This window comes from Scyliorhinus canicula, chromosome 3 (genome assembly GCF_902713615.1).
Source record: "Scyliorhinus canicula chromosome 3, sScyCan1.1, whole genome shotgun sequence".
Lineage (NCBI taxonomy): Eukaryota > Metazoa > Chordata > Chondrichthyes > Carcharhiniformes > Scyliorhinidae > Scyliorhinus > Scyliorhinus canicula.
Window position 1 is genome coordinate 51,333,445 of NC_052148.1, and position 12,465 is coordinate 51,345,909.

General features: G+C 46.6%; 1 protein-coding gene across 1 annotated transcript in view; it reads left to right on the forward strand.

The window, feature by feature from the left end:
• The window catches only part of dcc (DCC netrin 1 receptor), a 1,518,136-nt gene that overhangs the window by 1,435,940 nt on the left and 69,731 nt on the right, over positions 1 to 12,465 (forward strand). Inside the window, exons 25-27 of the mRNA XM_038792949.1 lie at positions 3,976 to 4,138; positions 7,544 to 7,773; positions 11,985 to 12,101. Coding sequence (XP_038648877.1) covers positions 3,976 to 4,138; positions 7,544 to 7,773; positions 11,985 to 12,101 — 510 coding nt within the window. The remainder of the gene's footprint in view (positions 1 to 3,975; positions 4,139 to 7,543; positions 7,774 to 11,984; positions 12,102 to 12,465) is intronic.

Here is a 12,465-nt window from a genome sequence, read left to right on the forward strand (position 1 = left end):
AGATTCCCGCCACCGCCACTTCCCGGGTGGCGGAGAATCTCTGCCACGGCGTGGGCGGGATTTTCAGCGGCCCCAGGCGATTCTCCGACCCTGCTGGGGGTTGGAGAATTTCGCCCAAGATCTCTGATTTACTCTGATGATTTTCAGTTAAGGTCTTTCAGGACTTCAATCTTCTGCTTTGATGCCTCTTCCTTCTAATCTTTTCTCTGTCAAAGCTGTATACTTTCTTTGTGGATTCAAGATAATTTTAACTATATAGTCAAGATCTGCCAGGCACTTACAGGTATTAAACAATAAAGCAGTCCTTTACTTCAGCAGAGAGAAAGAGTTCCTTCATTCAAGGTCTAATCACTCCTGATCAACTCTCTCACAAGTACCCCGTAGCAACCAATTACTGACTGTTGTCAGCCAGAACACTGTCTTTGGTCAACCCACAGGTTGCCAGCTAACCAATCAATCCAACCTCTTAGAAAGCTGATTCTTAAGATTCCCTCGGTGCCGACGAGTCTGTATTCTCCTCTCCGAAAACAAATCCTGGAACACACTGCTGGACTCGCTGGCTGCTTCAGCTTTTGTCCACTGCTTAATTGTGCATACCTAGTGAGGTACCACACGGATTAGTGCGAGAACTCCAGCATTCACAATATATATAAATGTAACATCTCCAAATTTGCAGATGGCACAAAGTTGGGTGGAAGGGTGAGGTGTGAAGAGAATGCAGAGATCCATTAGTGTGATTTGGGCAAGTTGAGTAAGTGGGCAAATGCATAGCGGATGCAGTATAATGTGGATAAATGCAAGGTTATCCACTTTGATCGCAACAACGGAAGGCAGATTATTATTTGAATAGCTATAAATTAAGAGAGGGAAATGCGCAACGAGACCTGGGTGTCCTTGTACACCAGTCACTGAAGGTAAGCATGCTGGTGCAGCAGATGGTAAAGAAGGCAAATGGTATGTTGGCCTTCATAGCAAGTGGATTCAAATACAGGAGCTAGAATGTCTGGCTGCAATTATACAAGGCCTTGGTGAGGCCACACCTGGAATATTGTGTGCAGTTTTGTCTTGCTATTGAGGGATTGCAGAGCGGACTTACCAGGCTGCTTCCTACGATGGCAGGACTGACATGTGGGGCGGAATTCTCCGACCCCCTGCAGGGTCGGGGAATCGCCCAGGGCTGGCATAAATCCTTCCCCGCCGTGGCCGGAATTCTCCGCCACCCGGGAATCGGCAGGAGCAGGAATCATGCCCCGCCGATCAGCGTGCCCCCCGCGGCGATTCTCCGGCCCGCGATGGGCTGAAGTCCCGCCGCTGACAGGCCAATCCCGCCGACGTGGTTTAAACCATCTCTGGTGCCGGCGGGATTGGCTGCATGAGCCGGCCCCCGGGGTCCTTGGGGGGGGGGCGAGGGGAAATCAGACCCCGGGGGGGGGGGGGGTGCCCCCACGTTGGCCTGGCCCGCGATCGGGGCCCACCAATCGGCGGGCAGGCCAGTGTCGTGGGGGCACTTTTTTTCTTCTGCCGCCGCCATGGCCTCCACCATGGTGGAGGTGGAAGAGACCCCCCCTACCGGGCATGCACCGGTGGTGACGTCAGCAGCGCTGACGCACCGGCGCATATGCGGACCGGCGTAGGCCTTTCGGTCAGCCCCGACGCCGGGTGGCGTAGCGCCAAAGGCTGTTGGCGCCAGTTGTGGTGCCATCGGCGGAGCGGAAACTACTCCGGCGCGGGCCTTGCCCCTAAAGGTGCAGAATTCTCCGCATCTTCTGTGAGGCCCGACACCGGAGTGGTTGGCGCCACTCTGCTGCGCCGGGACCCCCGCCCCGCCGGGCAGGGGAGAATCCTGGCCGTGATGAGAGATTGAGTCGGTTAGGATTATATTCGTTGGAGTTCAAGAGAATGAGGGGGTTCTCATAGAAACATATAAAATTATAACTAGGCTGGACAGTGTAGATGCAAGAAGGATGTTCCTGATGGCGGGGTGTCACAGTCTAAGGGCATGAGGGAAACCTTTTCGGATTGAGATGAGGGGCGCGATTCTCCGCCCCCCACGACGGGTCGGAGAATAGCGGGAGGGCCTTCCCGACAATTTTCCCGCCCTCCCGCTATTCTCCCCCCCCCCCCCAACTCCCGACACGAATCACTGCCGCCGTTTTTTTACGGCCGGCAGCGATTCACAGCTGATAGATGGGCCGAAGTCCCAGCCCTTTACGCTGTTTTTACGAACGGCAAACACACCTGGTCTGGCCGTTCGTAAAAACGGCGGGAACAACTCGCTTTTTATAACCATGGCACCGATTGGCACGGCAGTACCACGGCCGTGCCAAGGGTGCCATGGGCCCGATGCCCCCGCACTATTTCTCCTTCCGCCGCCTCGCAGTATCCATTTGCGGGGCGGCTGAGGGGCATCCCGGCCCGCGCATGCGCGGGTTTCGCGCAAATACGCGATGACGTCATCCGCGCATGCGCGGTTTGGAGTCTTCCAATCCGCGCATGCGCGGCTGACGTCATATGACGCGTCAGCCGGCGCAAACTCCGGCAAGCGGGCTTAACGAAATTCATTAAGCCCGTGATGCCGGAGCTTACGGCGTCGGGCTGCTAGCCCCGACCGGGGACCAGAATCGGTTCCCGGTCGGGAAGGGGCGCGCTGGCGTCAAACCCGCCCGGGTTTGACGCCAGCCTTACGATTTCTCCTGTTTTGGGAGAATCGCGCCCGAGAAATTTCTTCACCCAGAGAGTGGTGAGCCTGTGGAATTCACTACCATAGGAAACAGTTGAGGCCAAAACATTGTATGATTTCAAGAAGGAGTTATACATAGCTCTTGGGGCTAAAGGGATCAAAGCATGTTGTTGGGGGCGGGGGGGGGGGGGGGGGGGGGGGGCACGAGGGATAGGTTACTAAGCTGGATGATCAGCCATGATTATATTGAATTCCAAGGGCCGAATGGAATGGTTTACTCCTCTTCCTATTTTCTTTGTGTCAACCTGGATACAGAGCGATCTCAGCCCCATTAAAGTTTTAGTTCCTCTTATACTTTCCAGTAGGGAAGTTTTATAAATCCTGTGAAGAGTGGGAAAAACAGAATGAGAAATAGTCAGAGAAAAGGGAAACACAAAAATGAAGAGAAAATAATTTCACAAAAGATAGGAAGCAGCAGAGCAGAATAGTACATCAATTTTGTAGAATTTGCCTCATTATTCGCCCGGTTTAAGGGTTAATTTTGTAAATGTGTATCCTACCTTATATTCTTTTGGACATCTAAAGCTATAACATTGACCTGAAACGCGGCGACTTTGTTCGTAAGATAAAGTGTATTGCCTGTAGTTGTACAAAAATAACTTAAAGAAGCACAGCTATTTTGGTATTAGAGGAAACAATTTCTGCAATAGTTCAATTGTAACACTGCTACCTCCACACAAGATCCTGCCACCGTAATCCCATTTCCCTGCTCTTTCCTTTTCTTCAAGTGTTCAATTCCCTTTAAGTGTGTTCACTTGATCGACACTTGATAGTGGGGCAGCAGGGTAGCATGGTGGTTAGCATAAATGCTTCACAGCTCCAGGGTCCCAGGTTCGATTCCCGGCTGGGTCACTGTCTGTGTGGAGTCTGCACGTCCTCCCCCTGTGTGCGTGGGTTTCCTCCGGGTGCTCCGGTTTCCTCCCACAGTCCAAAGATGTGCGGGTTAGGTGGATTGGCCATGCTAAATTGCCCGTAGTGTCCTAATAAAAGTAAGGTTAAGGGGGGGGGGGTTGTTGGGTTACGGGTATAGGGTGGATACGTGGGTTGAGTAGGGTGATCATGGCTCGGCACAACATTGAGGGCCGAAGGGCCTGTTCTGTGCTGTACTGTTCTATGTACCTGTGTGGCAATGTATTCTGAATTCTAATAGCCATTGCATGAAGAAACTTCATTCTAACTTCCACAGTTTATATTTTTAGGACCCAAGCGTAAACTTTTGTATTTTTTTTCCCCAGAGCCTCCAATTGGTCAGATGCATCCACCTCATGGCAGTGTGACTCCTCAACAGAATGGTAATCTGCTGGTGATTATCGTGGTCTCCATTGGTGCAGTAACGGTTGTAGTGGTCATCGTTGTCGCCGTCATCTGTACCCGACGATCATCAGCACAGCAAAGGAAGTACGTTCATATTGTATGAACTAATCTGATATTTGATTTTCACTTGGCTCTGGTAACCTTCAGTCCGTCTGGTCTTCACCAATGCTCCACAGAAACCTCCTCCTACCTTAAAACCCCTAAACCTATTTACGAGGTTGCAATGCCTTTGCTGCATCTGAATACAGTTTCATTGGAGATCAACATCCTTGGGCTATGTTGGGAAAAATCGATCAGGACATCCTGAATGTCATGTAAGGATGTCTGGTTTACATGATTGTTTCAGTGGATATGTATTTTGGCTCTTCTGTAGGACATAATGCAGGGCTGAACTTATTTTTCATTAATTGCTGGAATGTGACAATGCCAGCATTTGTTGCCAGTCTCTAATTGCCCTTCAGGAGGTGGTGGTGTGCTGCCTGATGTTAAGCAATGTTTTTGGAGTGTATTCTCTATTTAGCGAGTTAAAGGATATCAGCGATGGGAGAAGGAGCATTCCATTATCCATTTCACACAATAATGTCAACACCAAGCTCTCATAGGTCAAGTACAGCATGCTACACAATAGCATTTGACTCAACACTATGCCTTAATCACAAACTCAGAAAAGTACACCTGACTGCATCAGCAAGAGTTTGAATCGTTCTCACACAAGGAATCTATGTGACCTTTCTGTGTGAGATTGCCAATTTAGTGCCATAGTTTGCATTTGTTTTATTTTGCCAGGTTGAAACAGCTAAAATGTGCTTTACATAAGATATTTATAGTAGGCAGAGAGAAGCGATTTTAATCCTGGAGCTCGGGCTGAAACAATGCTCAACTATCTTGGATGAAAGAAGGAAGAGCTAACCTGTAGTGAACCTAAGTTCCTAGGTAATCATTTTTGATACCTGTGACTGTGTCATATATGGGACAGGGTATGCTAAGATCTGGTTTAACAGTGATGCACCTCACAGTTGCAGACCTCCATTGTGATATTTTCATGCATTGTAACAGATCTATCAATTGCTGGGTCGAAGAGATGTCAAAGGAAACAAATAGAAAATATTTTTCTTTCAAGAAGATCTGTTTGAAGGGATTGGAAAACTCTTTGTTACAACCAAAGTAATATGGGTTATATACATTATCCACAAGTGAGGATTTAATCTCACTAGAATTTATAACTTTTGACAGCATTTGATTGAGTGCTGAAAATATATGTATGATTTGAGTTATCTATTTATTCATGTCCTGTAGGTAGTATTTTTTGTAATCTTTTTCATACTCGTGCATTTGGGTTTTCTTGTTTTTTACTGGACTTTTCTTCCACTTTATATCTTTTAAACGAATATAGAAACAAATAGGGAACTCATCCTGACAGCAATATCAGAGTGATCAAAAGGAGGATGGGTTTAACCTAATGGGAGCTCAGTTCCTCTGATTGCCATGCCGGTCAATGCACTGCTTGATAAATAACCACAAAAAACAATAACTTGCATTTATTATCTATAATACAGTAAACTCTCTCAAGACACTTCATTGGAGCAATAATCAAATAACATTTAACACCGAGTTATGTGAGCAGATATAATAATAATAATAATCACTTATTGTTACAAGTAGACTTCAATGAAGTTACTGTGAAAAGCCTCCAGTCACCACATTCTGGCGCCTGTTCGGGGAGGCTGGTACAGGAATTGAACCCGCGCTGCTGCTTTGCTCTAGGACTGGTGCAAAGACTTGGCGAAAGCTGTAGGTTTTACGGAGCATTTTAACCCAGAAAGAGAGTTGGAGTGGCTTCGGGAGGTAATTCTAGAGCTTCAGGCCGAAAGTCACTGACGGCATGGTGAAATGAGTAAAACCGAGTGTGTGCGAGAGGTCAGAATTTGAGGAACACAGTTCTCTCAGAGGGTTGTAGAGCGAGACAAAGTTATAAGTTAGAAAGGGATGAAGCCACAGAGTCATTTAGAAACAAGAATAAGAACTTTTAAATCAAGGTCCTGTGAGAACGACGACAAGGAGGCCAGTGAGAACAAGGGTGATGTGTGAACAGGACTTGGGGCAAAACTTAGTGTTGGTGACTGGGGTCCTGCCAACTGGTTGGTGAACCGGTGGGGACACTGCATCACTTTTCTGTGAGTGGCCCAATGGAATTACCAGATAATCAGGCACTTACCTGCACAGTGATTGACCTCCTGTCAGATTAAGCCCCCACTAGGACTTAATTCTGATCTTGAGAGGTACTGGTAAGATATTGGTGCCTTCACCAGGGATGAATGCAGAATCCTTGGAGAGAGCTAAGTCAGGTGGGATGAGGGTGGCAGTGAGGGGGTCGCCTGTGTGGTGGGATGATTGGGTTGGAACCAAAGGGCAGGAGAATGGTCATTAGATGGACACGCCCTCACTCCCAACTATCTGATGTTGGTTCTGCCGATTGGGCACTGAATGTCTGTGAACAAGGCCACTGACAAACCCAGTAGGATTGGGTGGGTTTGTTGTGGCATGGGAGATATGTGCGAGTATTGTTTAATTCGTCAGACACCACTAAATACTGGTGAGCTCAGTGACAATTGGATTTAAGTGATTCCTGAATGAACCTAGCTGCTAGCTGGCAGCGTTTCCAGATCGGCATTTTCCAGGTGCATACTTAATGTGGGATAGACGCATGGCCTCTCATGCGATTCCCCAGGTTGTCCATCTAGAGGTAACAAAAGCATTGATGAAGCAGATGAACTGTGGCAGGGGAGTGGCTGTTGATGTAATAAGGGTGGAAGTAGACAGATGTAAAGATCTCAAATTCTGACTTGCACTGCTGAAGCACTGGCTGCAATGCTACAATTGCTCTCAGTCCCTAAGATAGGGAGTGAAAAAGATAGCCACATAGATTGTGATCTATCTGCTGACTGCTAATGGAATATTTGCATGTGTAGAAATGGGTGATAGCAGAAACTGAGTTATAATATCCTCCAGATTCACACCCCTTGTTGACACTTGCAGCCTATTGGAAGGCCGTTGCTTTCCATTGGACCATACTCCAGCAAGACAAGAGGGAGGACATTGGGATGAATGTCCTTGTTTTACCTGTTACCTTTATTCCATTCAATGTGCTTTAGCTATAGCAATCAGTGCTATCATAGGTTAATAACCTGACATTGCTGACAGTGGCACACTTGTCTTAGCTTGCTTGTGAATTAACCTTATCCTTTACACAAGGGTTTCTCATGGCTGAATACGTCAACATTCTTGAGGGAAGATCGGACTAATGTAGGGTTAACAGGACATAATTTATTTATTTTTTGAAGTTTCATCTTGTGGACAGATTAATTAAGGCCTCATTAGTTTCTCGCTAATTAGTTTTAAACTCATAGATAAGTGATAGAAAAGTAAGATTGTTCCATAATTGTATCCTGGCATTTACTTATTGTTTCATTTATGATCTTCCCATTGCAGAAAGCGTGCAGCTCATAGTGGTGGCAAACGAAAGGGCAGCCAAAAAGACTTGAGGCCACCAGACCTCTGGATACATCATGAAGAAATGGAGATGAAAAATATCGAAAAGCCCTCGGGCACAGATCCATCTGTGAGAGATTCACCCATGCAGCAAAGCTGCCAGGATATAACCCCCGTCAGTCACAGCCACTCAGAGAACCAGTTAACCAGCAAAAGTGGCTCACATTCAGGTAAGCCCAAGTACAATTTATTTTTTATTTTTAGAGTACCCAATTATTTTTTTTCCAATTAAGGGGCAATTTAGCGTGGCCAATCCACCCACCCCGCACTTCGTTGGGTTGTGGGGGTGAGACCCACGCAGACACGGGAAGAATATGCAAACTCCACACGGACGGTGACCCGAGGCCAGGATTGAATCCAGGTCCTCGCCGTTGTGAGGCAGCTGTGCTACCCACTGCACCACCGTGCCGCCCAAACCCAATGCTTTTGTATGATATACTTTATAAAGTAAAATCTGTGCACAGATTACAGTTGGTCCCGATCTTCTGTTACAAAGTCCTGGCGCCGCCTTCATGATATTCCATCCGTAATGTAGTTTTCTGTTGATTGGTGCGAAGTCATGAGGGAACTTACTCTTCTCAGTATCGGCAGCCTCTGACCCGCTCTGGTAGCCACAATATTTAAATGGATGATAGAGTTAAGTTTCTGATCAATGGTAACCAATGGGTGTCGCTGGTGGGGGAGTCAGTGATAGCAAAGCCATTGAATGTAAAAGAAGGTTAGATTCTCTTTTGTTGGATGGAGATGTTCATTGTCTGGGTTGCACATATTTTCCTTGCCATTTATTAGCCCAAGTTTGAATGTTGTCCAATTCTTGCAGCATGCTGGCATGAACTGCTTCAGTATCTGAGGTGTCCTGAATGGTACTAAACATTGGGCAATCATCAGCAAATGCCCCCACTTCTTTTTTTTTTTAAATTTAGATTACCCAATTATTTTTTCCAATTAAGGGGCAATTTAGCGTGGCCAATCCACCTACTCTGCACATTTTTGGGTTGTGGGGGCAAAACCCACGCAGACACGGGGAGAATGTGCAAACTCCACACAGACAGTGACCCAGAGCCAGGATCGAACCTGGGACCTCAGCGCCGTGAGGCGGTTGTGCTAACCACTAGGCCACCGTGCTGCCCTAACCCCCACTTCTGACCATATCATAACATTTACAGTGCAGAAGGAGGCTATTCAGTCCGTCAAATCTGCAATGGCCCTTGGAAATGCACCCTATTTAAGCCCACATCTCCAGTAACCCCACCTAACCTTTATTTTGGACACTAAGGGGCAATTTATCATGTCCAATCCACCTAACCTGCACATCTTTGGATTGTGGGAGGAAACCGGAGCACCCGGAGGAAACCCACGTTGACATGGGGAGAACATGCAGACTCCACACAGACAGTGACCCAAGCCGGCCTCGACCCTGGTGCCCTGGAGCTGTGAATTATAGAATCATAGAATTTACAGTGTAGATGGAGGCCATTGAGCCCATTGAGTCCGCACCGGCCCTTGGAAAAAGTACGCTACCTCCACCCTATCCCCGTAACACAGTAACCCCACCTGAACTTCTTGGACACTAAGGGCAATTTATCATGTCCAATCCACCTAACCAGCACATCTTTGGACTGAAGCAACAGTGCTAACCACTGTGCTACCATGCCGCCCCTCCACACAATGGAGGCAAGGTCATTGACAAAGCAGCTGTACATGAGTGACTTAGGACACAATCTTGAGAAACTCCAGAAGCTCTCCTCCTAGACTGAGATGATTGGCTTCCATCAGCCATAACCATTTTCCATTGTGCTGGTTATTACTCTAACCCAGTGGAGGGTTTCCTCCCAATTCCCATTGACTTGTTCTGGTTGAATATAGTTGTGTCGGTGATATCCCACAGCACCTTGTGCATGCCCAGTTTTGAGCTGCAGGGTTACATATCCCACTTAGCACACAATACCATGTGAAGATGGGATTTTGCCTCCACTAGAACTTGCCACTGGGCATTCCTACTAATACTTTAATGGAAAGGTGCAAATGCGACAGTTCGATTGTTGAGGACCAAATGTTTTTTTCCCCTCATCAGTGTAACACCACTTGCTGGAAACTCAGTCTGGTAGCTATGTCCTTCAGGACTCAGCCAACCTGGTCAGCAGTGGTGCTACCAAGTCAGTTTTGGTGACGGGCATTAAGTCTGAGTCCTTGTTACCCTCAGCGGTGTGCAGCATGGAGGAGCATCGATTAGTCAGTTGACAATCCCATAGTTTTACGATCATTGTAACTGAGATTATTATTTTATTCCAGATTTGTTAATGAATTATTATGCTGGGATACAAACTCATATCTCCAGCGCATAACTCCAGGCCTCCGAATTACTGTTCCAGTAACATTGCCACAATGTAGTCAGTTTTGTTGTTGGGGATAATTTGCATCTCTTGAGGGTGTTCCTACCCCGCAGCTGATCAGTCTGTCAAACCAATGGGCTTCTGGGCGAATAATGGGGTAATAATAGTCGACACCGAAGCCGGACCTCCGACTTCCCGGATCTTCTGAGTTTCTTCCTCATGGGCGTATTCCCCTGCTCCGTCCCTGCTGACCCAGAAATACCAGGGGCCATGGTTCAGAAGAGATAAACCTACTGAATAAACCTTACATCTCGGATATAACATTTCTCACTGTGAGTCAGGGTTTTATAATAATACAGCTGTTCTGTCATGTAGATGGGGCAACTGACTGAATAAACTCAGTTTTTAAAAAATAAATGTAACTCTGGGATTTAAATCATTCCCTTTACTGATTGGATTTCAAATCTCCATCTCCTTTTTTTCTGAAAACTGTAAACTATAGTGGCCTTCAGATTAGATACATATTTCTTAAAGTATCCATTTACCTGCTTACGCTCACCTATTTTAATGCTAGGAATACTGACCAAGATTTCTCAGCTATTTCTGTTATCTCTCCCAAATCCAAAGGAACAGTCATTTCAATAAAATTTGAAGATTGCCTGCTTGCATAACACCATAATAAGGGCATCTGCCCTGCAAAAACATTTCCTGCGATTTTATGCCTGCATTCACCATGAGAGCAAACAGCAATGTTCCCTGCCGTATCGTTCCCCCCACATTTTATATTCCCCTATGTCGGCTAGATGGACAACTGCTTTTTGATAGTGGGTACCAGGCGAAGGGCATCCACCAGGGGTGCACAGGTAATCATAGCCCCAGGGGAGAGAGAAACATGCCCGGGCAGTACCCTAGCATTGCCGTCTGGCACACTGACATGGGAATTGAATAACATAAGAGGGTACCACTACAATTTTAGCAGTCTTTATGGGCAGGTTCGATCAAAAATATGGACATTGGAATTTAAAATATATATATATTTTTATTCTCCTTTTTCCCATTTTCTCCCACATTTACACCCACCAACAATAAACAATAATTAGTAACGAATGCAATGTCAATCCCCATAATAACAACAACAATCCCATCCTCCCCAACAAACCCCCAAACAGCATCCTGCATTTTAACATAAACAAATGACAAAAAGGAATCAGGAATTACCCATAGTCACCAGTAACACAGTCAGTCCCCCTCCGCCCAACCCCTCCCCACCTAATGGTCGATGTAATCCAATTCTCGAAAGTGCATAATGAATAACGCCCATGAATTATAGAACCCCTCCATCCTTCCCCTCAGTTCAAATTTGACCTTCTCAAGAGTCAAGAATTCCGGCAGGTCCTTCCGCCATGCCAGGGCACAGGGTGGAGAGGTTGATCTCCATCCCAACACCCGTTTCCAAACCCGGCGAATATGGCCTCCCGAGGGCCCGGGCCCAGTTTCATGTGCATTACTTTAGAGATTACCCCAGAAACCTTCCAGTAATCCTCCCAACTTTGAACAGGACCAAAACGTATGAACGTGGTTTGCGGGGGCCCCCTGCAATGCTCACACCCATCTTCTACCCCCTCATCCTCACCCTTGTGAGGTGCGTTCTATATACTACCTTCTGCTGTATCAGCCCCCTACCTCGCTCACGAGGTGGAGGAGTTCACTCTCGGGAGAACCTCACACCAGAACCCCTCCTCCATAACTTCTCCCAGTCCTTCCTCCTACTTTGCCTTGATCCCATCCAGAGGTGCCTTCTCCTCTTCCAAAATAGCCCCGCAAACCGCCGACAATACCCCTGTCTCCAGTCCCCCTGTCGTCAGCACTTCCTCCAGCAATGAGGAGGCCGGCTCTGGGAGGACATTGGAATTTATAACATAGGAAGTTTATATAGGAAATATAAGCAAACATTAAAATGTTATTGGTAAGTGGAAGTGACATTTTAAATCGTCGAGATAGTTCCATTCAAACCCAATGGTAGTATCTTTTGTTTATTTTATTCAAAGGTCATGATCCCGATGAAGTTGGAAGCAGTATGTCGACGTTAGAACGTTCTCTAGCAGCTCGAAGAGGAACACGACCAAAACTGATGATTCCCATGGACTCCCAGCCCAGCAATCCAAGTGAGTAACTCTGCTGTTTTATGATTCAAGCCAATTTCTCTCATCGGGGCTCAAATCATATAGAATTACATTGAATTGTATAAAATGTACAGAGCTTCTGGCCTAATTAGTCTGTGCTGCCTGCCTGCCTCTCTTATTATCTGAATGTTTTGTATGACTGAGTTGGGGCATTGTCATTCTCAGGGAATTGGCGAGAAAGAGGTGCTGGAAACTAATGTTTTACTTTTAGATAAAGAGACACCGCTTTATTCCATCTGTTTGAGAGTGTCATGCTTCACAATTGATGAAACATGCACTCACTCACCTAAACTTTGTATTTTAGTCAATAAATGAAAGCTAAAAGCTGAGTGAAATCTAAATTGGA